The sequence below is a fragment of the Chelonoidis abingdonii genome, chromosome 2 (genome assembly GCF_003597395.2).
Source record: "Chelonoidis abingdonii isolate Lonesome George chromosome 2, CheloAbing_2.0, whole genome shotgun sequence".
In the NCBI taxonomy this organism is placed as follows: domain Eukaryota; kingdom Metazoa; phylum Chordata; order Testudines; family Testudinidae; genus Chelonoidis; species Chelonoidis abingdonii.
The window spans coordinates 225,338,449-225,366,233 of NC_133770.1; the positions used below are offsets into that span (position 1 = coordinate 225,338,449).

Sequence of the window (27,785 nt, forward strand, 5' to 3'; positions counted from 1 at the left end):
TCACCCTAGTGCCAAATGATTTCATTATGTTGCTCTCATATGATTTGGTGTCTGTAAGAAAACTAATGATTATGCAGCTACTTGCATACTACATTACATCAATTATCTCTAGGGCAGGAATAAATATGCAGTGCAAATTCTGGCATATTGCTTTAAATATAATGACTTCAGTGGGGTCAGGATTTCACCAACTGATTTATTACATCTGTACAAAAATAATCTAAAAAAGACTCATAGAAATTAAGATTACTGACTCTACTATTTTATTTGGAACATTATACCCTAGCAGATTTCTAATTAGACTTTTAATTACATACTTCATCAAAGTAAAGTGAAAAAAAAATTAAGATTTCATTCTCAGAACAGTAGGTGGTTGAATCTCTGTCTTGTTTCTAAAAGATGGCAGTAATTCTCTTACTGAAAAGTTAGTTCTGGGGAGTTTGACAATCTTAGGCTTCTCCGCTGTTTAAGATGATCAAAGTTTTAATTAACCTGATTCTGAGATGCTGTGCAAAAATAACCACAACAGGCTGAGCTGATAGATAGATTGGATAGAATTTCAAGGCAAATGGAGAACAATTTTGTCTACAGAGGCACCAAGCTAATTAACATTCACTATCTGTGATACACTGAATACTGTCCATTAAGAAACCATATTTAATGTAGATGGGTAGTATCAGGACCCTCAGAATTGAGTCGTTGCATGGGAAAATATACACTAAAACCTCTTGTGCTTTGAAATCTAAACTTTCATTTTAAAACCATTGTGTGAAATCCTGGCTCTACTGGAGTCAATGACAAAACTCCCATTGACTTCAATAAGACCATGCTTCTAGCTATGTTTCTAGGCCTTGCAGTCATGAACCTCCTTGAAAATGTGAACTGAGTTTATATAGTCTCTGTCAGGGTTGGTCTAATCGCAAACTTTCATGAAAATTGCTAACTCTGTGGTAAGTCACTGATTTTGGTGCAAGTCTGAGAATAAAAGTGTCATTTTAATTTAGCTTAAGCAGGTAAAAAATGTACCATAGTTAAAAAAAAGATAGCTGTTGTCTATGGAAAGCAAACTGACTACTGCATTAAATTGGAGTACATAGGACAGGGCGGAGAGGTCATGTGTGATAAGATCAAACCTTATTGTAAACCTGTTAACATAGAAGGATGCTACTTTCATTCTCGGTCTGGTAATGGCAAGGTCACACTTAGCCATGTCAGGCAGCCAGAAGGATACAAATGACAAACATTCATCTTAATGCAGGTGGCAGAAACTCACTCACACTGAGCTAAAACTCTTGTATGTTAAAGTTTGGAGGCTCAGACCAGCACCTTGACTCCCTGAGAGAAACATACACCTCTAGAAATATGAACACCATATTTTCTGATATTGTTTTTGTAACTCAAAGGGTTTAGACCTACCTGGGGAAACTAGGGAGCCTTAGACCTTCATATATTTTTTGTAATATTTATCTTTGATTTCCTGTTGATCTTTCAATTTTGTAACTTTGGGATATTCAACTCTTCTTGGGATAATTCACTACAATTTGTTTTTGGCGACAAGGAGAAAACTTCTGATCTCTGGTGAGAGGTGGTCATACAGTTCCTGACTTGTGGAGATTTAGTCCAGTGTGATACCCCAACAGGGATTACCAAAAGGCTGACTCAGACTGGTAAATTACCAAAGGTAACATTAGCATAACTGTTACAATTATTAGATTCTGGTGGGGGAAGAGCAAAATAAAAATAAGAGACCAAATTTTGGCTCTCCACTTTAATTTGTGTTCACTTTCTGGATGGCCCATGAGTGCTTGTACCCACCAATAATCAAAACAGGGTTCATAGGGAGGATTCTTAGAGGCTACAAGCAGATTGGCAGAAAAGGGTACACTTTATCATAGAATCATAGGACTGGAAGGGACCTCGAGAGGTTATCTAGTCCAGTCCCTGCACTCGTGGCAGGACTAAGTATTATCTAGATCATCCCTGACAGGTGTTTGTCTAATCTGCTCTTAAAAATCTCCAATGATGGAGATTCCATAACCTCCCTAAGCAATTTATTCCAGTGCTTAACCACCCTGACAGTTAGGAAGTTTTTCCTAATGTCCAACCTAAGTCTCCCTTGCTGCAATATAAGCCCATTGCTTCTTGTCCTATCCTCAGAGGTTAAGAACAATTTTTCTCCCTCCTCTTTGTAACAACCTTTTATGTTTTGAAAACTATTATCGTGTCCCCTTTCAGTCTTCTCTTTTCCAGACCAAACAAACCCATTTTTTTCAATCTTCCCTCATAGGTCATGTTTTCTAGATCTTTAATCATTTTTGCTGCTCTTCTCTGGACTTTCTCCAATTTGTCCACATCTTTTCTGAAATGTAGTACTCAGAACTGGACACAATACTTCAGTTGAAGCCTAATCAGTGTGGAGTAAAGAGGAAGAATTACTTCTTGTGTCTTGCTTGCAACACTCCTCTTATACATCCCAGAATGACATTGGCTTTTTTTGCAACAGTGTTACACTGTTGACTCATATTTAGCTTGTGGTCTACTATGATCCCAGATCGCTTTCTGCAGTACTCCTTCTTAGCAGTCATTTCCCATTGAACCCCATTTGTTCCACTAACAGTAAGATGTTGGTGGTGATTATCCCAGCTGATCCCTGCTCAGAACTCCAGAAGAAAGTGAAAACACATCAAGATTCTAGCCAATATCCAGAGCAAGAAAATTTCTTCCAGACCCCAATCTGGCAACCAAAGGAACACAGGATTTAACCCAATTTTTGATTTACCTTCTCACATCAGTCTCACCCACACAAAAGAGATGAATTGCCAATTTTTTAAAAAGTGACACACACAATAGCCAAAGAAAAACAACCTTCTTGTCCCCATCTTGGATCAGAAATTGTATAATTGGTCCATACGCTCACCGGCAACATCTCGTCTCTCCCTTTATCAGTAAATATTCTTGACCACTGCTGACATAATGCAGCCTTCTACACTAGCCATCCCACAAAAATGTTTGGTTTTAATCATTCCTATTACATTCCACCCATACTTTTTTTCCCCCATGTTTTTGATTTTTTGTTTTAAAGCCTGATAATATTCACCTGGGGCCATTTTGATTCCTCATTAGTAGCCAGTTCCAACTCCCCTTGCTGACCTTCACAGTTAGTTCAGTCAACAATTCTGCTGACACTATTTTATTTTAAATAAAAATTATAATATACTGATTTACACCCACAAACATCGTAAAATAATTTTATCCAACATGTCAACTTTTTCAAACTCAAAAAACCAAAATCATAAAGGGATCCTTAAAACTTTGCAATAGCTAAATGATCACTGAAGTAAGCAAAAGCGGTCTGATGTTTTTTCCAGTGTGGAAAAGCATTCATTTGATTTTTTCTTTAACCAGAAGCCAAGCTTTGAGCCTAGACAACTAGGAGAACCTGAAAAGGAATCTGATATTCCACTTGGCTCACATTCATACACACTCAACCTTCCCTAGTTTGGTCTTTCCTCACTGACCTCTGCCAGCAGCCACGGTGACACCCAAACACTGTGTAATGACCCTCAAGTAATAATTGTATTTGATGTGCTAAAAACAATCCAACCAACCCACACTCTAGGGTGTAAAATGAAAGTACTGGGTTGCTAGGGCCCCTTCAGTAGTTGGGAGGAGAGATATCACAGAGTGAAGAGCAAGTAACATGCTAGAAGAAAGAAGCACATTCTTCCTACGGTGCCATCCCTAGCCTTGTGCATCACACACCCCTGCAGGGCCAGGGCAGGCAGCACCGCATGAGGACAGGCAGCTGAGCACCAGTACTGACTTCTCATTCATGCCCTGGGGCTCCTGATGCTGCTGACTTCAAAGTGACCAGAACCCGGCCATGGGTCTCACTTCTGGGGGCTGACGGGGGAGAGACACCGCAGATACCCACATACACGCACAGAAGCCAACACCCCACAACTTTTTGGCTCCCGGAGTTCCCAAACCCCAGCCATCCCCGGAATCAATAAAACATTCAGGGGCTGTAGCAGCTTTGGGGGAGGGAGCTAAACAATGTATTTTCTGTACCCACATTGCTTTGGAGGGAGAGGGATAGCTCAGTGGTTTGTGCACTGGCCTGCTAAACCTAGGGTTGTGAGTTCAATCCTTGAGGGAGCCATTTTAGGGCTATGGGGCAAAAATTTGTCTGGGGATTGATCCTGCTTAAGCAGGGGGTTGGATTAGATGACCACCTCCTGCAGTCCCTTCCAACCCTGATATTCTATGAACAAACAACAGCTGCTACAGAGGCAGTAACTGAAAAGTAGCAACTCTAGTCAAAGGATCAGTGAGACTTTGACACCCCTTCTACAATGGGCAGATACAAAATAGTCTGCCTCAGACATCCAAATGAACCTTCTTATCTTTTTCTGAAAAGAGTGGAGGAGAATCCAATTTAATATATATATATGCTACAGCATAGAGGTAATTACATGACAACAAAAACAGATTACGTTCAGGAAACCAGTTTCCCCTTAGTCTCAGCCAGAAACCTATCAGTGGTGCCCAGGATACTTTTCCCCCCTCAGGATATTCAGGACCCAAAGAATCTGTGAGTTCATCATCCCCACATCAGAGTCATTAATGACCTCAAGCGGAGAATCTCAGAGAGACTGGAGGGAGGGGGCAAAACTAATACCAGAGAAACTCTATGTCCCCAACCAAGGAACCACCCTTAGCAGCACCCTCAACAGTGTGTTTCCTAACTGCACTGACCAAACTAGCCCACTTCATAGCACCCTCTGAAACTGGAACTGCCTCCTCCTTCAATGGCCTTTTTTGTTTTGGGGCTTTGCCAGCAAGCCAGAATCCTCAGTCTAGGAAGGTAACAGATTCCATAGCAACAGGCTCAGCCTCTATTTTGCAGTCAGACTCAAGCCAAGAGGCCACCGAGTCAGGAGCCACAGAACTAGTAATGCCATCTCCCCCAGATTGTAAAGGGGGGCATTAACCCCCCAGAACCAACATCCCTAGAGACACCCAGAGGCTGTTGGGACATGAGCTCTGCCACAGCCACCCCATCCTGTGCTTTACTCTCAGAAACCCCCCACATTCCCAGGCACAGAGTCACCATTCTAAGGAGCAGCCTGCTACCTCTTCTGAGGGCACTGATTAACTCCCATAATGAAAACTGGCTTGGATCCCTGCAGAGCATGTCTTAACCCCACAATGCCTCTTGTAGAGGAATGGGCCTGATCCATTGGTAGGGGTGAACCCTCACACTGTTCCCACAGCCAAGTTATATGCCCTGCTCCTCCTGCATTTGCAGTCTGTGGAGTCCCTGTGTTCTCTACATGCTAAATGTTTTGTTCATAAAGGGTGAATACAGATTAAGCTGAACAAGTGAAACTTTATTAAACTCTTTGTACTGCTCTGTCCATGTGGCTGAGCTGCTTCCAGCCTAACTTTGTGCATTCCCTTTTCTCCCATTGTCTCATCAATAACAGTGCCTCCAGAGAATGTTGGCCCTCTGACTCTAGTTCCACTGCTCATGATACACTGAGGAGTGCAGCACTTCCTCCCCCACCTGCCTTAGATCCATTTACATTTTCACAGATTATAATACAATTATAGATAGAGGGAGCGCTTGTGATTGGACGTTCACCCCGCATTGGCAGGGAAGGGGTTAATAGAGTCCTAGGGAAGCTGTGTGGGAAGCAGCCAGTTCTGGCCCAGTGGTCTCACATAAAAAGAGCTGAAGGGCCAAAGTCAGTCTCTGCTGGGAGCTTGAAGAGAGAAGATTGTGTCCTGCAGCATCTTGGACAGAGCAGTGCAGTTAGAGACCATAGAGTATAGAAGGAGCTCCAGATGGGCTGCTGAGACTGAGTAGGGTGCTGTGGCTGTGGGGAAGTGGTCCAGGGAAATGCAGTGGTGGTCAAGTCAAAGGAATGCAGTAGATGACTGTGGTTCAGAGAGTCCCTAGTCTGGGGCCCAGAACAGTGGGTAGGCCCAGGTCCCACCCATTTGCCTCTGATGAAATGGCTGTACAGTTGATTGTAGATTCCCTGCAAGTGGGGAGCAGAGGGCTGTGTCATTAAGATGATGCCACAGTCCTTGGAGTAATGTGAGCGATGTGACAGTGGTGAGGCACCATCAGGAGAGGGTATACAAGATGGCCAGCAGGAGGTGTCAGTGTGGTGAGTGGAGCCCCATCACAGACCTTCCCCTTGCCTCTTGGCTGCTTCTTGCTTTGTATTCCCCTAAGCAGTGGCTTAACACTTACCTTGGGCTTTTCCAACTCCCTGGCAGGCATTGTATGGTTGACAGTATCCCTTAGCAGCCTGAGTGTCCCATCTCCCTGTGGAGTTTGGATTCATAGCACTTTCATCTGTGCCTTGGTTTCCCCCACTTCCACATGGAATTCTGGACACTGCCTTGCTTAGCACTGGCTCTGTTATCTGGCTGAAGGATATCTGTGAGTAGGCCCTTTGGCCATGGGGCCTGGCTCTAGTGGATTTACAACTGAGCTCCTGCAATAACTCTTCCAAATACATCAAAAAGGAATATCCTCCACTATCCCCATTGTCAAGCTCACAGAACCTTCTTCGGTGTCTCTAATGACATGCCCCACAGGCAGAATGATGGGGTTCATGGCAGGCACCTTCACACAGGGGCATGCCTGTCAGCACCTGTTCTCAGTACAACATGCAGGTTCTAAGGCATGAACAGTGCTGGTGTTCTACCACCCTGTAAATGTCTCCCCATTGATTCTCACCTCCAAGTTCTGTTGGGATCTGGCTGTATTTGACTCTCAAGGATGCAGTAGGACATATAAACCAATGGCTGTGGTGTGAATTCAGTTGCATCATACTGTACTTATACTGCATTCATACTGTACTCCTGTGGTTAGCCTGTATCCGAGGGGTAGCCATTTTAGTCTGGATCTGTAAAAGCAGCAAAGAGTCCTGTGGCACCTTACAGCCTAACAGGGGTTTTGGAGCATGAGCTTTTGTGGGTGAATACCCACTTTGTCGGATGCATGTAGTGGAAATTTCCAGAGACAGGTGTGTCTGTGTATACATATATGTGCAAGCAAGAAGCAGGCTAGAGATAATGAGGTTAGTTCCATGAGGGAGGATGAGGCCCTCTTCTCGCAGTTGAGGTGTGAAAACCAAGGGAAGAGAAACTGGTCTTGTAGTTGGCAAGCCATTCACAGTCTGGGCCACTGTTCGAGCCCCTCTTGGGCCAGGCTGCAATAAAGTTAATACACGCTGCCTCAGCATCAGTGCCTGAGCCTTGGGTAGACAGCCCATTTGTGTCCAGCCCCCTGACAGTGATGATAACTCAGATCTTGGGGTCCTTATCAGTGCACTGATTTGGGGGTGCTGCAACTCCCTGTTTCTTAGCTTGACATTGTCCAGTCCCCAATTCTGGGGAATCTGACATATTCACCTCCTGTGACCCAGGCTTGGGCCAGTCAACCTTGTTTTTTCTCAGAACCAACCTAATTAGCAACAAACTCATCAACCAGTCTGCTTGCAGTACACAGGTCTTCTTGCTTCTGAGCCCTCACCCACAACTTCAGGTCATATGAACATAAATCATGAAATTGTTCTAATCCAAACATTTCATACAACTGATCTATGATACTGTCTCTTTACCTCCCCAAATGGGGAAAAAGATAATCTATCTGGCTTGTCACCTCCATATAAGTTACACATTAATGCTTTTGAACCCACCCGAAATTTTTTCCTGTAAGCTCAGGGTCGCATCAAACTTTAAGGAGTTTAGTTGTCATAAATTTTTCATAGTTCACAATTTCTATTCCATTCATTTGGCTTTAGGCATCAAGGACCTTTGCACCATCAATGGAGTTGAAATCTGATCCTCTCTGATGGGGACCTGGTGCAAATCATAAGCTTTTCCAAAGCTGGTTAGAGAGGAAAAGGGATAGACACCTACTAATGTAGCACTTATGCCCCATGCAGAACTGTCATCTTGTGGGTTATCCCCACCTACTGATTCATCTGGCCTCTGGTTCCCTAGTTCATGCTGCCTCTCTGTTTTATGCTGTTGCTTATCCTTCTCCTGGTCTGGTTGGCATAGCGTGTCCCTCTCATCCCTTTTGGGTCGGCGTTTATTTGTCCTGGTCAGCTTATCATTTCTCCTTCAGTCCCAGACTCCTTTTTTCCAGCTGCAGTTCTCTGCTTTGGTCTCCCTCAATTTACAGCTTATGTCACTCTTAAGCCTAGCTAAGAGATCCTGGATGAGGTGAAGCTTGGCCATTGTCCCCACTGCTACAATGTGCTCTGGTGGTCCTTGGCAGGGGAAGAATGGAGGACCCTGGCATAAGTGGAGAAGGAGTGCACAGAGTCCCTAGCATAGGGAGAAGAATGGGGGATCCTGGCATAGGAAGAAAATGGGAGGGGTCACAGGGAGTTGCTGGCAGTGGAGCCATGGGAGACTCTGCTGTGGGGGCCACTGATGGAAGGGAGGTGTGGGGTTGGATGGGATGCTCACAGAGTCCCTGTTATGAAGGGTATAATGGGGGGCACAAAGATTCTCCTGGCAGGAGAGGGAATGGGGATCATAGTAAAGAGGGAAATGAGTGCAGCACACAAAGGTGCTGGCATGATGGGGGCAGGGGAGTTGCAATGAGTCCCTGAAATAAAGGGGAATGGGAGAGTGGCCCACAGGGTGGGGAACAATGGAGGAATGCAAGGACCCCTTGTGCACAGTAACCTCAGCCTAAAAAATCAACAAGCATGTGACTCCCTCCACTACTAGCACTGAATACAAAGGAAAAAGCAAATATGAAAATGTCAGCCACCATTAAATGTGAAGAGCCTGGTAACACTGTGATTCCTAGATTTTACTATTAGTGTAGTATGCCTTGGAAAGTCCTCTGCTGTACAAAGCTACCCTCTGCTGGCCAGACCAGGAGCAGCAGGGGGTTCTCTTGCACAAACAGTTGCCATATGACTTAAATAGAGAAAGTGGAGCTGTTCCAAAGACACATAATTAATATGTAGCTTCATTCAAATACTAGTTATGGATTAAAAAAGAAAAGCAGATATTAAAATGTTCTTCTGATGAAGGTATACCAAAATTACCAGATTACCAAAATCTGGCACTTTGCCCATGTCCACAATCAGTCTCAATTCTTCAGAGCCAGCTACCATATCTTCAAGCTATCATACCACCACCACAATAAATTTAATATGACATTTATGGTGTCAAACTTCATAATTCTCCTCCTTTGATCACCTAACATTGCATATTACTCCCCCAGACACCCCAAAAAATTACTAGTGGCCCAGCATGTAAAAAATCACTAATAACCTATTTTTTAATTATTGTTCTTCGAGATGTGTTCCACATCTGCATTCCACTCTTAGTCTGCACTTGTCCTGAGCACAGTTGTTGGAAACTTCAATGGTACCCTTCAGGGGAGCTGGAGCACCCTCAACTGCCATGCGTCTCTGCGTGCAGGTATATGGGCAAGGCTGCCCCCAACCCTCCTCAGTTTCTTCTTGCAGGAACATTCTGATGTAGGCGGTAAGGTCTAGGAAGCGCAAGCTCTGTGGCTGGGAAACATAATATCCAACCTCTAATTCAGAAGAATAATAATCACCATCTCCTGATCAGAGGGGTCATCCCTGTCAGTGCTGGAGACTGGTACCAAAAGTCTGGAGAAGACTAAGAGAAACCAATTCATTGATGGTTTTTCCTCTGGACAGTACCGACCAATGACAACTTTGGGACATGGGAAGTTGAGAAGGTATTGGGTGCTGCACTGAGGAGGCTGGTGCCATGTTCTACTCATCTTGTAGGAGCAATCTCCTGCACCACTAGAGACACTGGTATCAATTAACTCAAGTCCCTTGCTGCTGCATATGCCTCTGGAATACTCTTTCACTGGTGTGTGAGATGAAGACAGTGCTGCAGATGATGAAGGCACCACTTTGGGCCACAGATTTTGGCCCCTGGCACTGGGAGTCAATGGTGCCATATTAGCTAATGAATGAATGGAGGAGCGCTTTGATTTTTGCATGCACTCTTCTAGACCCTTTGTGTTCTTACTTGGCAGACTTGGGGACCAGTGATCTGCCTCTCCCTGAAGTGTTGTTGTAGGCCTTGGTTCTTCCTGGGTGCTGGGGAGGAACAATGGAGCTGGGACTCAGACAACATCAGACAGGCATTTCTCACAGAAGCCAGAGTGCAGGGCACCCTTCCTGACTAAGAAAGCTCTGAAGGTAATCTCAGAGTAACCTCCATCAAAAGAAACAACCTGGACACTCTGGATATGTCTACATTACATTAAACACCTGTGGCTGGCCCATGCCAGCTAACTTGCTCTAGCCCTGCAGGACAAAGGGGCTATTTCACTGCAATGTAGACATTGGGCCGAGCTCTGGGACCCTTCCACCTCACAGGATCCTAGAGCCTGGACTCCAGCCAGAGCCTGAATGTCTACACTGAAATTAAGGGGCTGTTTAGCCTGAACCCCGTGTGCCCAAGTCACAGGTTTTTAATTGCTTTATAGACACATGCTCTTTTTCTGGTCCTTGCTTGAAGTAATTACAAATCTGGCACTGATCTCTAATGTGAAACTCACCCAGACACTTTTGAACAACTAGTGCATGGGTCACTCAGAAGCATCAATTTACAGCATGAAAGAGGGCTTGAAATGGAGTGACAGAGGCATACCTCAGTACCAATAAATTGAATCTCAACACTGGGGAACTGAGAAACTTTTACTGTACAAAAAACTTATCTATTAACTAGCATTAAAAACTACTCCAACAGGTAACTATACATAGAGAACTTGCTGAAGCAAGACAAACTGATTTTTAACAATCATCGGTAAGAAGGAACTGTGGGGGATTGGGGAAGCTTTATCCTTTATACACGCACACAGTGGTGTGCAGCAAGAGAGGGTGCTTGAACTGCCCCAGAAGGTACCACAGAGGGAAAAATTCCTGACAACTGTACTCAGGGCAAGCACACAACAAGAGTGAAATGTACTTGTGCAATCACTCAAAGAATAAAGACTGCAACACAAATGTACTGCTTCAGGGACATCCATCATATGAAATATTCACATCCTTATCACTAATACTGTGGGACAAATTCTGAAGTCCTAATAATTATTTTTTTTTCCTTGGGTACTGAACATCCTTTCATTGAAATTATTTGGAGTTTTGTAACCCTTCAATCTTTACTAAGGCAAAAGCTGACAAGAAAATCCTTTGCCAAATGTGCAGGTCCTTTAAAAGTGATTCAAAAATATTTTGATATTATGTATGGAATATATATTTGTTGTAAATTAATCACAAGTTAATAATTTCAATATAAATTATTTATAATACTCTATTTAAAGGACTGGTACTCAGCACAAAGTGTCAGTTCTTATATTTTGGAAACGTTTAAGAGCTATAACTTTAGAAGCATGGGAAACTGAATCCCTAAACTACATTTGAATCAGAGACAAATTTGTTCAGTCTAAGTACTTTATGCCTCCTTCTCAACATTTATTTTTTATGTAATTAGTCATTTCCTCACAAGTCGTGTACTACTTACATATGGATTGCAAAGTATTATTCACTTAGTGCATCACGGAAGATTAACTGCTATTCCCTGTGAACTCCACTAAAGATATGTCTTTTTTTGCCAACAGGAATTTACATTTTAATATTTATGTTTCCCTTAAAAATATTAGTTACAATAGAAAATTTGAAATATATATAATTTTCATTGTGCAGTGGCAGGTGCCCTTTATTTTGTCTCATCTCTGATCTTGAACATATCATGATGAAGCTATTGATTCAGGTAAACAGCAGACCTGAAATGCCATCTAGACAAGGGTAAGCATGGATAGGTGTATGTAATTAAACGTAGCAGGTTCTTTTTTTCCCTACAAAATATTGTGGCTAATCACATTAATGATGGCCTTCCAAACTGAACTTAAGAATGTTTGTTTTTAATGAGTTTCCTAGTGAACTTGCAAAAAAAATAATAATCCTATGTTAGAAACCTTTTTAAAGAGCTCTGTGAGGCTGCCAGACGTACCATTCCTTCTCCATTACTCTATAGCAACATTAATTTACTTTAAAAGCAACAAGGCCTTTTGTTTTGAACATATGGGATTTTTTTCTAATTTCTTCTTAAGGTCTAATATACTCTCTCCTCTTCTGGTTTTTTGTTTTGTTTTAGCAGATGTTCTACATATGACATTACTTTGATTTTATTGCTTATAATATGTGACAAAATGAAGTACATAAAACAAACAAAGAAGTAATTGGCGTGGATTACCGTCTTGAAGTAAAACTGCTATAGGGGGTGCAGTTGTAGGGGAGGAAAGTCCCCTGTAGGTGTGACTGCCCTGGGACCATTGGAGGAGATGAGTAGAAAAGAGAATTCAGATTCATACTTATTTATTTTTGAAGAATCTCTGTAGTACAGGAGGTGGGACACTGTGATTGTGATGTTCTTTGCATATACTGCAGCCTTCTTCCCCAAACTCTTCATGATCTCTGTACTCACATAGGGTCTCTTTGCATGTGTGTATGCTGCAAAAAAACCCCCATGGGACTGAATCTCAGAGCCTGGGTCAATTGATTTGGGCTTATGGGGCTAAAAATAGCAGTAGGTGTTCAGGCTCTGGCTGGAGTCCGGGCTCTGAGATCTTCCCTGTTGCTAGGTTTCTTTGACACAGAAGGGTGAGAGCTTGGTGTAAGGTCCCCTCTAGGCATGGAGCTAGGGGATAACCTTTCCCATGCTTTGTTTGAAAAAAACCTTTTACTAAAGTCTAGTTATCATAACTTCTTACTCAGATTTGAACTTTAGCGTTCAATAAACTGAGAACTAGCCATGAACCCCCTTCTGACTTAATTACCAGCTCAGATTTGATCTCGCTGCACCAGCCAAAAATTCCAGGTTTTGCTCCCTCTGGTCTCCCCAAACCCTTCCTGGGGAACCCCAAGACTCAGAAGCCCTGAGTCCTACCACAACGAGAAATAACCCACTTCCTTACCCCCCTCTCTCCCCCCAGACTTTCCTACTCTGGGCCTAACCTGAATTTACTGAGGCACCTCTTTACATCATAAATACCAAGAAGCATGTCTCCCTTCTTCCACAAAGAGACAAACCAAATACAAGGAGACAGAAATGATCTCTCTCTCTTCCCTCCCACCAATTCCCTGTGCTGTAGAGCTCACCCCCGTAGATCTAACACAAAGAGAACTTTCCCCCCTTCCGTCCTTAGCCTACCCCAGAAGAAAAAAAACCTCAAACAAGTCTAAAGAAACTATATAAAAAGAAAGGAAAAGACATAAGATATGATCTCTGCATTAAGTGACTAATATACAGGGCTATTGCTTAAAAGAAAGAATATGAATAAACAGCCTTTCAAAAGAGATACAATTTAAACATTCCAGCAACCTACACCACATGTAAATACAAAAAAAACAACAACAGCCTATTGTTTTTTCTATTTTTGTACTTACAACTTTGAAACTGAAGATTAGAAGCTTGAAGATAGAAAAGATCCCCCCCTCATAGCTGAGAGCCAGACAAAAGACACAGACCCAACATTCCCTCCCTGAGTTTTGAAAAAATCCAGTTTCCTGATTGGTCCTCTGGTCAGGTGTTTGGTTCCCTTTGTTAACCCTTTACAGGTAAAAGAAACATTAACCCTTAGCTATCTATTTATGACACTAGTATCAGCTGATGTAGTTGAATGCAGCTCTACAATGCAATAACAATACTTTTTTGTGTATCAAAGCAGATCACTTTGACAAATGCTCTCAGTTATAGGGAATCTGCAGATTTATATATATGAAAGGGAAGTCCTGCTGGATTACAGAAGTGTGAGAACATAGTGAATTTTACTGTTTTGAACAACACATCAAGAGGGGACAGAGGTGCTGACTTTGCAATTTCCTGGGGGGTACTGGATCCCATTCTGTGCCAAACCCCTGCCCTACCTCTGCTCCTCTGTTTACCCCTCCTGCATGCTGCTGATCAGGTAGGCAGGAGGTGCTGGGAGGGAGGGTAGAAGCTGATCACTGGGGCATGGTGGGCCGTGCTGGGTGGGGGAGAGAAGCTGATCTGCGGGGCTGGCACTGGGTCCTGAGCACCCACTACTTTTTTTTTCCGTGGATGCTACAGCCCTGGAGTACCCATGGAGTCAGCACCTATGCTATGAGAGGGAATATGAGCTGTGGATAACTGTATCTGCTTGCCTACAAAATCCATTTGAATTAGCAATAGCTATTTTAGGGACCTTTGAAAGGATGCTGATTGCAGGGTGATCTGTAGTAGATAAAACAACTAGAAGGCAAGATGACTAGCTGTCCTAATTTACATGGGACAGAATCCAAAGATTATGACTACAATCTCCAAACAGTTAGCATAAATATGGTGTGTAATACACTTTTGCACTTGACTAGTTCCCTCCATTAGAATGTCTCAAAGTGCTTTACAAACACTAATGAATTAAACCACAACACCTTTTCGGGGTAGGAACTGGAAGAACTATTATTCCTGTTTACAGAGGAAGACAGTGGGACTGAGCAGCTGTGATTTTTTTTTCACAAGGTAACACAGCAAAATCAATGGCAGAGGAAAGAAAGTAACCCAGATGTTCCTGCCTTCATTGCTGCTTCTATTTGTTTTCTTTAAAAATATTTCCAAAGACTTGTTTTCTCAAGTTTATGTTGGCTGGCATTAGAAGTTTACCTCATGGAACTAACATAGTTGAAGTCCCTGATAACAGAAATGACTGTCCCTTTTCTATAAAGTTACATGGTCATCCTTTGGCCTTAAAGACAGGACTATGAAAGCACAAGAGCAAAAAAGTTTGGTTAACAGCCAACACTTTCTATAAAGCTACTTGCAGTGTCAGTGTTTAGTGATAGTATCTATTTTATTTGTGTTCTTTTGGCAATAGGATACAATACTTAGTCCCTGTATATTTACTTTGTTAATTAAGCTAGAGATTGTGAAAGAGGCAGGATTCAGAGCCATAGGCCATGTCTACACAACGCCTTAAATTCGAATTAAACGGCTTTAATTCGAATTTATGGTGCGCCCGTCCACACGACGCAGCCCTCTAATTCGAATTAAAGGGCTATCTAAATCGATTTTAGTACTCCTTCTAAACCATAGGAGTAACCCTAAAATCGATTTTACTAATTCGAATTTAGTGCAGTGTGGACGGAAATCGAAGTTAATGGCCTCCAGGAGCTATCCCACAGATCACCACTGACCACTCTGGACAGCACTCAAAACTCCTATGCACTGGCCAGGTAAACAGGAAAAGACCCGTGGAGGTTTGAATCAGTTTCCTGTTTGTCCACCGTGGGGCTCTGAGCAGCAGTTAATCACGCTGCACCTTTAAAAATGCAGTCTCCTGAGAATAGAAAAAGAGCTCCAGCATGGACCACAGAAGAGCTTTTGGATCTCTGGAGTTGCTCCTAAAACATGCAGGTTCTATGCAGAGCTACATGCAATTTTTGGGGGCTTGGCTACCAGTCGCCCATCCTTAATCGTGGATTCAGATGACCTGATTTCAGTTTCAACTGTGGCTGAGGATTCTGCAGAGGGGGAAGATCAGGAAGAGGTACATGAGGGAGACATTGCTGATACCACACAGCTCTCAATTACCAACAGCAGCCAGGAGTTGTTTCTGACCCAAGATTTAACCTTGCAGCAGGCTAATCAAGCCACTATCACAGAAAGTGAAGCCATGGAAGGGACCAGCGGTGAGTAAATGTTTAGATCAGTCATATTTAAAAACTAGCGTTTTTTAATTATCAATTTTTAAGCATGCGTTGTCATTTCTTTTTAGCCATTACAGTTACATGAAAAGTTCCTTAACATGTCTGGGGATGCAATGAAAATCCTCCCAAGAAATCTCCATGAATTGATATTGCAGGAAATCAAAGAGCCTTTTCAGTAAATTTCGGGGCAATGCTGCCTTAGCCGGTCCTCCAATGAAAGATGCTTTGCCCCTCCAGGCATGCATGACGTAATTTGGAATCATTGCTTCACAAAGCATAGATGCATAAGCGCCAGGACTCTGATCACAGGCATGAAACATTCGCTCTGCCTCTTCTGCTGTAACTCTCACCAGAGTTCTATCGTTCATTGTGACCTGGTTGAAATAAGTAATTTATTTGTAATTAGGAGAGCAAACATGGCCATTATGCTACTGTAATGCCACTCCATGTAGCTGGGTGGAGGGGAGTTGTGCTACGATGATGCTTTAGCAGGGAGGGGTGAGACAAACATAAAGACTTACCATGGCTGCTTGGAAGCAAATTTATAATGGCAGTACCAGCAAGCTGCATCTGTACTGTGCTCTGAGCCCAGGGACAGAGTCTCCCAGTATTAAAAGATGAAAAATGTGACCTTGGAGTGAAATCACATGTCCTGCGTAAGGTGCATAGTTTTGTGCTGTGTGAGTGAGTGGAATCATTGTTCTAAGAAATGTATCTTTTTACATACTTCTCTCTCTTACCTCCACCATACAGCTGTGCAGTGTTCTTTACTCACTACCCCATCTGCCAGGCTACCCAAGAGACAGAGGAAAAAGAGAACGAGAGACGAAATGTTTTCCGAAGTCATGGAAGTCAGCCACAGTAACACAGCTCATCATAGTGATTTGAAGGAACTGATAGCAAAATACAAGAAAGATGCCAGTGACCGGGAGGACAGGAGAGACGCTCGAGATGAGAGGTGGCGAGAGGAAGACCGGCAGGTAGAAGAGAGGTGGCGCAAGGAAGACAGGCAGGAAGATCAGAGGAGCAGGGAGGAAGATAGGCGCTGGCGTGATGGAACGCTGGAGCTGCTGCGTGATCACACTGATATCCTCAGACGCATGTTGATTGTTCAGGAACAGCAGCGGGGTTACAGAGTGCCACTGCAGTCCATGTTTAATCACCCTCCAAGCTCCCCAGGTTCCATATCTCCCTCACGCAGACGTGTTAGAACGCGTGGGGGAAGGCTTCCTGCACCAGCACACTCCACCCCCATGGAGAGCCCAACCAAAAGGCTGTAATGAAGCTGAAATGTATTTCATGGGCTTTTCCTTACCTGTGATCCTCCTCCCAAAGCACAGCTTTCAGGGATACCTAGATAAATCTGTGCCTCTGAATATAGTTCCTTTCTAATCAGACATACATCCAAAGGGGGGAGGGTGCTTTTATTACAGGGAATGATCCTTTAAAAATGAACGCATGTTTTTAAAGCAATAACAAATGAGTTTTAATAAAGATTAAATGATTTTTAAAACATACTGGCTTTCTTTCCTTCAGCCACATGTAATGAAAGGGTGGGGGGTTGATTTTGAAAGTCCTGCAGCAAGCTGTAAGTAAAGGGGGACGGTGGGTTGCTTACAGGGAGTCAATAGAGGCGGGAGTGTTCATCAAGGGCAAAGAAGCACTGCAATCACACCATACCCTGGCCCGCGACAAAACACATTTTCAGGGCTTCTCTGATGCGCACCGCCTCCTGGTGTGCTCTTCTAATCGCCCTGGTGTCTGGCTGCTCGTAGTCAGCGGCCAGGCGATTAGCCTCAGCCTCCCACCCCGCCATAAAGGTATCCCCCTTACTCTCACAGAGATTGTGGAGCACACAGCAAGCAGCAATAGCTACGGGGACATTCTTTGGGCTGAGGTCTGAGCGAGTGAGTAATGATCGAAAGCGCCCCTTTAAACGCCCAAATGCACACTCTACCACCATCCTGCACTTGCTCAGCCTGTAGTTGAACAGCTCCTGAGCACTGTCCAGGCTGCCTGTGTATGGCTTCATGAGCCACGGCATCAAGGGGTAGGCTGGGTCACCCAGGATAACGACAGGCATCTCAACATCGCCCACTGTTATTTTCTGGTCTGGGAAGTAATTTCCTTGATGCAGTCGTTTAAAGAGAGTACTGTTTCTGAAGACGCGCGCGTCATGAACCCTTCCTGGCCATCCCACGTGGATGCTGGTGAAACGTCCCTTGTGATCCACCAGTGCTTGCAGCACCATGGAAAAGTACCCCTTGCGGTTCACGTACTCGGCGCCCTGGTGCTCTGGGGCCAAGATAGGGATATGGGTTCCATCTATGGCCCCTCCACAGTTAGGGAATCCCATTGCAGCAAAGCCATCCACTATGACCTGCACGTTTCCCAGAGTCACAAACTTTCGTAGCAGCAGCCTAACGATTGCTTTGGCTACTTGCATCACAGCAGCCCCCACGGTAGATTTTCCCACTCCAAATTGATTCGCGACTGACCGGTAGCTGTCTGGAGTTGCAAGCTTCCAGAGGGCTATTGCCACTCGCTTCTCCACAGTGAGAGCTGCTCTCATGTCAGTATTATGGCGTTTCAGGGCAGGGGAAAGCAAGTCACAAAGTTCAAAGAAAGTGCTCTTACGCATGCGAAAGTTATGCAGCCACTGGGAATCGTCCCACACCTGCAAAACTATGCGGTCCCACCAGTCTGTGCTTGTTTCCCGTGCCCAAAATCGGCGTTCAATGGGCAGAAGCTGACCCATTACCAGCAGTAGCTCCAAAATGCTGGGTCCTGCGGTTAGGGAGAGATCACTCTCTATGTCGTCATCATCACCATCATTAACATCGCTCCTGTCGGTGCGCAGCTGCCTCCTCAAACTCCAAGTCCTCCTCCTGTCCCTCCTCCTCCACCTCCTCCTCCCCCTCTCCTCCTGAATTTTCAGGTCATGGCTCAGCATAGACAGCACGAGAGTGCGCGAGCTGTTTAAAACTTGCACGATTGCATCACTGGTCTCATCAGGGTCCATGGTCTCAGCAGGGTCCATGGTCTCAGCAGGGTCCATGCTTGCTGTGCTATGGCGTTTGCTCTCTTCACCCAGGAAAAACGGCGCGGAATGGTTGGCTGCTGCTTTCACAAAGGGAGGGGTGAGGCTGTACCCAGCAGCACCCGGGACAATGTTTTTGGTCCCAGCAGGCACTGGGCTGTAAACCAGGAAGTGGGAACTATGGGATAGCTGTGTCACAGCTACCCACAGTGCACCGCTCCTGAAATCGACGCAAGACGTGGGCCATGGACGCACAACTTCGATTTAAGATTCTTGGTGTGGACGCTCTAAATCGATTTTATAAATTCGGTTTTATAAAATCGATTTAGATAACTTTGATTTACTTCTGCCGTGTAGACAAGGCCTTAGGCTAGTGTACACTGCAACTGGGGAGTGCAATTGGACTGAAGCATTGGCAACACTGACCAGCCACCCAAGTAGAAGCAGGGACCCTGCATAATTATAATCTGTGCTGTCGTGGCTTGACTGCTATCAGTACCTGAGCTATCTATACATACAAAATGATGAGGTCTAACAATCATCATTGAGCAGATGTTTTCAGAAAAACAACGTGTAGTGGCAGTAAAAAAGCTAACAATGTAAGGAACTATCAGGAAAGGGATAGATAATGAAATGTAAATATCATGCCACTATATAAATGCAGCAATGCCCCCACCTTGAGTACTGGGTGCAGTTCTGGGAACCCCATTTAAAAGAAAAATCAGAAATAGAAAAGGTACAGGCAGGGACAACAAAAATGATTAAGGTTGTTAACCGCTTCCATATGAGGAGAGATTAAAAAGACTGGAACTGGTCAGCTTGGAAAAGAGACAATTAAGGGGGAGAGATGATAGAGGTCTATAACATCATGACTGGTGGGAGAAAGTGAATAAGGAAGTGTTGTTATTTACTCCTTCATATAATCAAAGAACCAGGGCTCACCAATGAAATTAATAGACAGTAGGTTTAAAACACACAAATGCACAGTCACCTTGTGGAACTTGTTGCCAGAGAATGTAGTGAAGGTCAAAGCTATAACTGGGTTTAAAAAAACCCTAAAGAAATTAATGGAGGATCGGTCCATCAATAGCTATTAACCAAGATGGTCAGGGAATCAATCCCATGGAGTGGGTGTCACTAAGCTTCTGAGTGTCAGATGCTGGACCTGGACAAGATGGGATGGATCACTTGATAACTGCCTTGTTCTGTTCATTCCCTTTGATGTTTCTGGGCTGTTCTCAGCAGACAGGATACTGGGCTAGACAGACCATTGGTCTGAACTAGTATGGCCATTCTTACATAAACTAGCCTTAATATATGTCTACATGTACTGCATCACACTCCACACTTGCCCTATAGACATACTCTTAGAGACTGAAGTTCCATCTCTATAGGAAACAGAGTTCTGGTAGTAGCATTCCTCAATAGTATCCCATTAGCCTGCCTTAACCTAAAGTGGGATCACTCCAAAGAGACAGAGCATTCGTTCTGCATGACCTTTCTACTGTCAATGCATTAGTTCTTAAAACAATGGTTGGTGTCATGTTACATAGACACTTCTGCACTAGGAAATGGATGGCAACAAACCTGATCAAAGTTCAATAAAACTGTGACATACCAGGGTACAAGCCAGACTAATGAGCAGCTACTGTAGTGCCTAGGCCTCTCCTGGACAATACAAGTTATATAAGGTCTGTCAGTTCTTTAAAAGGAAGACTATGCATACAACTTGCCACCTCACGTGGAGTTTCCCAGACACTTCAATTTAAACACACTGGATTAGATAAAATAAGTTTACTAACTACAAAGATTCAGATTAAGTAAATACAAGTATCAGAGGGGTAGTCATGTTAGTCTGGATCTGTGAAAAGCAACAGAGTCCTGTGGCACCTTATAGACTAACAGACGTATTGGAGCATACGCTTTCGTGGGTGAATACCCACCTTGACAAATGAAGTGGGTATTCATCCATGAAAGCTTATGCTCCAATACACCTGTTAGTCTATAAAGTGTCCCAAGACTCTTTGTTGCTAAATACAAGTAGTGAGGCATAAAACCACAAATGGTTAAAAGACAAATAAAGATAAAACATAACAGGTGCCTAACTTAACTATGTTAACGAAGTTTTCTCATTGCATGCTTTCAGCAGTCTTCTTAGGTCAGGACCCCTCTCCCAGTCCAATGGTTGTTTCCTTTGTCCCTTCAGGTATAGGTTTCAGAGTGGATTGAGAGAGGAGTTTCTTGGGGAGTCTATCCCTTATTTTTATAGTTCTCTGAGAAGCAATGCCAAATGGGAGCAAGGTGCCAGGGAGTCTGTGCTGAAGCCATGCTGTTTCTTTATTAAGATGTATATTTTTTTGCCACTGCCTCCTTTCCTGGGAAAGAAGAGCCACTGACTAGGTAGTAGCCATCAGTGTGCCCTTAGTTTCTGAGGAACTGATCTGGCCACTCTCCATTTATTTCTGAAAAACATATTTTTATCATGATCTCAGCCTATGTTTATAGCTTCACCTATAACACCATTATATGCAGGTTGCTGTGCTTTGAGCAGGGGCTTGGAGGAGATGATCTCCTGAGGTCCCGTCCAACCCTAATAACCTATGATTCTATTGAGCTGCAAATTCTGAGCTTTTAAATGATCCCTCCCAAGAGATTCCTTGTACAAAAATACAGGTACATTCCCTCACGATCACAGACTCACTTCCTTTTGCAAAAACCTGGTTTTGAAAACAGATCTCCCATAAAACTCAGTCAAGCCGACTCCTGTGACTGCTGTCAAGCTCACCACCCCAGCCGCTCTGACGGCGCGTGGCCGCGGGTTAGGCATGAGCTGCAATCCCGGTGCCCAACAGGTTATTTAACCCTGCCCGAAAACCTGCGGCCAGCCGGCCCTGCCCCAGAGCAGGGTGCTCTACCCGCTCCCGCAGCGCAAGGGCCTGTAGGGGGCGGTACGGGCACGGTCCCTGAGCGATGTGCCGCCACCCTCCTCGCTGGGGTGTCCTTTGCCTCTGCCACAGCGCCGCTGGTGCAGGCTCTGGGCCGCCCCGCGCAGCCACCCCCGCGCCCCTCCCCGAGAGCTGTGCCCGCCCGCAGAGCACGGGGAGGGCTGGCGCCCCCGAGCTTCCCTTGACGGAGGAGCGCGCTCCTTCGGGTCCACAAGCTCCCAACCGCTTCCCACTGCAGGCAACTGAAGCTCCAGCCAGCGGCCCGCCTGGGCAGGGCGCGCAGACCCCGTCCCCTACACCACCAACCGCACACAAACTGCGCATGCGCACACTCGGTAAGGCGATAAAAGGCATGACCGCTCTCCGGTGCTCGGTGTCCGCAGCGGACTGCCAAACGGAAAAGGAACGAGTGCCTCCTCTATTACGTCACGCGCATCCCGGCACTGCTATCCAATCAGAAGCCGCTGTGTCGCGGCGCCAAACTGGAAAGCAGGGGGCGTGGTAGGAAGGGCGCAGGCCCCGCCTTCAGCCCAGGGACTGGAGTTCGGGCTCCCCGCGCCCCCTTCCGGGGCTTCCCTGTCACGTGACAAGGGAGCGGCTGTTGCAGCGTAAGGAGCCGGGGGAGATATGCCCGGTAGGAAGGTACTAACGGCCGGCGTGAGAGCGCGAGCTGTACGGGGCGGGCGCGGGGTCTCCGTGCCGGGGCCCTGAGGGAGGGCGGGGGAGGACTGGAGTCAGTCCCGCAGTGATCTAGCGCCAGGGCTATGTCAGCTTCCGTTTGTACAGCACCTAGCACAGTGGGCCTCGTTCGGTACCGTTATTGGTTTGATGTATAGGAGGGCCCCTAGGTACATGAGGGTGCCTTGGTGCACAGGATGTAAAGGGCTGGTGAAATACAAATATTAAAGATACAGGGGGAGCTAAATTGCATGGGCAGCTCAGTGTGGACCCCCGCCAGAGGCAGAGAAGAGAAAGCATTGTTTGCTATTTGAACTTCTTACAGGGCATGTGCTCCTGTCAGTTTCCTCATTTGTAACATGGGGCTAAAGATGCTGATGTCCTTTATAAAGCACTTTGAGATCTACAGAAGAAATGCAGTAGGCAAGAGCTGGCTATTACTGTGTTAGCTGCTGTGGGGACTGCAGCATATTTGTCTTTAGAGAGGGATGGTGGGCAAAAGTGAAGAACCCTGGCTGTTGTGGGCATCTCTTTGGCATTTGCAGTGCCCATTCTTACAGTTTAACCTCTGATAACTTGTAGGATGGTTTTACAAGAGAGCTTGGAGCCATTCTGAGCATCGCCTTATCACTGACAGACACCTTACTTGTGCAGATGTGCACATGCTTAACTTTAACTTCATCTTCAGATAGTGTCTGGGCCTAAAGTTAAGCACATGCAGAAGTGTTTGCAGAATTGGAAACCAACTGACCAGCTATCCGAATTTGCTACTAATGTCATTGGGATAGCTCAGTGGCTCTCAAAACTTCTTTACTGATGACCCCTTTCACATAACAAGTCTCTGAGTGCGACTCCCCTTTTATAAATTAAAAAGACTTTAACACCATTATAAATGCTGGAGGGAAAGTGGGGTTTGGAGTGAAGGGTGACAGCTCATGATCCCCTCCCCCATGTAATACCTCGTGACCCCATTTTATGAACCCCTGGCATAACCAAAGTGTAACAGCATTTTGCCTGAACATGATGGTTCTGCTATATCAAGGGCTCTCAAACTTCATTGCACCATGACCCCCTTCTGACAACAAAAATTACTACAAGACCACAGGAGGGGGGACTGAAGCCAGAGGCTACGTCTACACTACCCGCCCTATCGGTGGGTTACAGTCGATCCCCGAGTGCGCTTATATCGATTCCGGAACTCCACCAACCCCAACGGAGTTGCGGAATCGATAGGGGGAGCCGCGGACATTGATCCCGCGCGGTGAGGACGGGTGAGTAATCCGATCTTAGATATTCGACTTCAGCTACGTTATTCACGTAGCTGAAGTTGCGTATCTAAGATCGATTTTCCCCCCTAGTGTAGACCAGCCCAGAGTCTAGCTAATTCCTACTGCCCTGGGTGGGGGAGCCAAAGCTCAAGCCCTACTGCCCTGGGTGGGGAAGGGGTCAAAGCCAAAGCCTAAGGGCTGCAGTCCCAGCCAGGTGCCTGTAATGTGAGGCTTCAGCCCCGAACCCCAGCAAGTCTAAGTCAGGCCTGGTGACTCCATTAAAATGTGATTGTGACCCAGTTCTGGGTTGTGACCCACAGTTTGAGAACCGCTGTACTATACGTTCCTTTCAGAGGTACTTAATGATCACTTCCAAATAGCAGACAGTCACCACCCCTCCCCCACATAGGAGTCCAGGTTAATGCTTTTCCCCATCATGGTAAATAAGTCTTGTAACATTTCGCTAGCCCTTTGTGTGGAAGCTGACTGTTCCCAAGTTTAGGTCTAGAAAACTGCAGTGCTCACTAACCACCCGATTGGATTTTCTTTTCTTTTCTTTTTTTCCTATGGATGCCAATAAAAGTTTAATTCTTACAGGACAGAATATCATTCATCAAGAAGCTGAAACCATGCAAAAGAACTCCCCAGCTATAGGTGTCTCTTCTGAAATTTTAATATAGTTCTTCACGTTTCCAGCCTCTCTCTGGTTGTGGCCAGGAGGGCTAATGCAATTCTTGGATGTATTAATAGAATAATATTGAATAGTCCTAGAAAGAGTGTATTTTCTCTGTATTGGCATTGGTGTGATTTCTGTTTGGATGTTGTGTCCAGTTCTGGTGTCAACAAAGTAGGAGATTGGTAATATACCCTTAAATTTTATTTAAAGTGAATTTAGTAATGCTATATTACACCATCATAGGTTCAACTCTGGTGGCTACAGTATCAAGCTCAACAGAGTGAAAGTCACCTCTGCTACCTCCTTCAGATTTAGAGCCTCTAGTGACCACACATACATTTATAAGTACCAGATCTAATCTGTTTTATTAATTTTATTAAAGTTACGATAAGGTTATGATTACCCAAGCGTATAGAAATCCTATTAAGTTACAAATATAGTTATCCTTAGTGATATTCTTAAGGTCTGATGACTGCCTTGCCAATTGATCAGTAGAGGGATGGTTCCTGCTAGTTTTTTTTGCCCACAGGGAACTCATTTTACCCAGTTTGGAAGCCCTTTTTTATCTTGTGATTCTAACTACACCGAACAGTAGATGTATGTGCATGAAGGTGTCCACCTTCTTTTTCCTTATTTGTATTCTGTTCTCCAAGAATATTGAGGTATGCTATTTTTCATAGGTTGTGTATAGTTCCTTTTATACCTATTAGCAATGACAGACAACCGGTATCCTGCTGCTAAGGCACATGTTAGAAAAAATGTGCCTCTAGGGCATTTTGTGATCTAAAATAAATCTTGTGGCTAATTTTTTGAAATACCACCCATTAGTACATCTGTTCCCATAATTTTGTGGCATAGGGTCATTCTTTGGTTGCTTACTTCTGTCAAGCATTTCTTAAGCCTATGGCCTAGTATTGCTAAGCCAAAATCTTACAGGCCTCAGCCTGTAGGTCTTGCGTTTCAGCTCTACTTACTTAGACATGATAAGTGTATTAGGTATCTAACTACTAATCAATCTTATACTTCTACAGTCTAAATCTATTTAGCATACAATGATTATAGCTGACATGACATGACATTCACAATAAATGAATGATAAAATGAAGTAATTGACTACAGTAAAGTGGAAAGGGCTCGGAGAAGAGCTATGAGAATGATTAAAGAATTGGAAAATTACAGTGAACATGCTGTTTACAGTCTGCTGAATAAAGAGATAGTTAAGGGGTGACTTGATCAGTCTTTAGGAAGGTACATGGGAACAGAAATTTAATAATGGTTAAGGCTAAGATTTTGTCATGGTTATTTTTAGTAAAAGTTACGGACCGGTCACGGGCAAGAAACAAAAATTCATGGAAGCTGTGACCTGTCTGTGATATTTGGTTCCATGGTTTCCCCCATCCCCGTGGTGGCTGGGAGCTGTGGGGCCGGTTTACCCTCCGCCCACGGCAGCTGGGAGCTGCAGGGTGATCATATTTCCCAAAGATGAAAAGGGACACCCCTAGCTGCTCACCTAAGGTGGCCCCCTACTCTCCTTCAGCTGTCACCTGTTGATGGAACCCTGAGGAGGGACACCTTAGAAGTCTGTTACCTGTTGCTAAAACATTGCAGGGGAGTCACCTGTTGCTGAAACCCTGCCAGGGCCCTGCTGGCTGCCAGCTCCAGAGTTCTGTAGCCCATGGGGCTGAAGCAGAGAATCTCAGGGAGGTCTCTGGAAGTCATGGATTCTGTGACCTCTGTGACATCAACATAGCCTTACTAGTGATCTCTTCAACCTAGCAGAGGAAGGAATAACACAATCCAAAGGCTGGAAGTTGAAGCTAGGCAAATTCTCACTAGACATAAGATAGTAGATTCTCCATCACTAGAAACTTCTAAATTAAGATTGGATGTTTTTCTGAAGGAGATGCTCTTGTTCAAACAGGAATTTAATTCAGAGAAGTTCTATATGCAGGAGGTGTCATAAACAGATAAGAAAAGTTAATAGCACAGAAGTACTTTATATCCCTTTGACTGTAAAGGGTTAACAAGTTCAGTAAGCCTGGCTGTCACCTGACCAGGGGACCAATCAGGAGACAGGATACTTTCAAATCTTGAGGGGAGGGAAAATTCGTGTGTGCTGTTGGGTGTTTGGTGTGGTCACTCTGGGGGCTCAGGACCGATGTGCACCAGGTTTCTCTCCAATCTCCCTGATACAGGTTCTATAGATTCCAAATAGAAGTACTAGATAGATAAAGTGGTTAGGCTATGTTTGTGTTCTTTTATTTGCAAATGTGCATTTGGCTGGAAGGAGTTCAAATTTGTATTTACTGATAGGATTTATTGTACTTGTATACTTGGGCTGGGAGGGTATTCCAGTGCTATAGCTAAAAACCCTGTACTCATCCATCTTAAATTTACAAAGATATTTTTACTGTTTTTCTCTCTTAATTAAAGTTTTCTTGTTTAAGCCTTATTTTTTTTTTTTTTTTGTTCTGGTGTGAGATCCGGAACTGGGTCTGGATTCACAGGGAATTGGTGGGGAGAAAGGAGGGAAGGGGGAAGAGAGGCTATTCTCTCTGTGTCAGATTACTTTCTCTCTCAGGAAGAGTCTGGGAGGGGAAAGAGAAGGAGGGGAAGGTGAATTTCTCTCTGTTTTGTGATTCAAGGTTTGAATCACAGTGATCTCCCAGGGAACCCAGGAGGAAGCTGGGAGAGCAACGGTGGGGGAAGGGTTTACTTTCCCTGTGTTAAGATCAGAGGGTCTGGGTTGGTTCCCCGGGCAAGGTTTTGGGGGGGACCAGAGTGTACCAGGCACTGGAATTCCTGGTTGGTGGCAGCGCTACAGGTTCTAAGCTGGTAATTAAGCTTAGAGGAATTCATGCTGGTACCCCATCTCTTGGACGCTAAGGTTCAGCGTGGGGAATTATACCATAACAGGAGGTCAGACCATAATTGATCAGTGATGGAATGAAACAGATTTTAAATAAAGATCTAAGGAAGGGTGGATGGCACACAGTAACAGGGAGGCTGTTCCAAGAGCAAGGGCAATAGTTTCATTCATCTGGAAAACAAAATGTTGACTATTCTGGGAAGGGCTTAAGATGGAACCTTGCAGCTGAGTTTGAGGAAAAACAATTTTTTTATTAATAGTTGGTAGTTTTGGTAAGTTAATTCCTTTTCAGAAACCCATTAGTACTCTATTTTTATCCTCATGCACTATATTGTGTGCTTGTGTGTGTATTTTGGGCACCCAGGGGAAAATAAAGGTGTGCAGATTAACTTCCATACTAGAGTTTTTGTTTTGCTTCCCTCCTGTCTTCCCTTCCCACCCCCAACATCAAAGGTCTCTCTTAACTCTGAAGGTATTCTGGTGATCTTAAGTTGTGACCTGCACACTCTAGGGCACCCTACCTTTACCCTTTCATGGGATCA

At 44.5% G+C, this 27,785-nt stretch overlaps 1 protein-coding gene across 3 annotated transcripts in view; it reads left to right on the forward strand.

Annotated features, from left to right (window-relative positions):
• Positions 1–22,159: 22,159 nt before the first annotated feature.
• SPIDR (scaffold protein involved in DNA repair) overlaps positions 22,160–27,785 on the forward strand; it is a 373,383-nt gene continuing 367,757 nt past the window's right edge. The window contains exon 1 of one of the 3 annotated variants that reach the window (XR_012655349.1): positions 22,160–22,394. Coding sequence is in view for 2 of the 3 variants with exons in the window: in XM_075063011.1 (XP_074919112.1) it covers positions 22,380–22,394 (15 nt within the window). In the remaining variant the exon portion in view is untranslated. The remainder of the gene's footprint in view (positions 22,395–27,785) is intronic. The other 2 variants (XM_075063011.1, XM_032800081.2) reach the window with 2 other exon arrangements.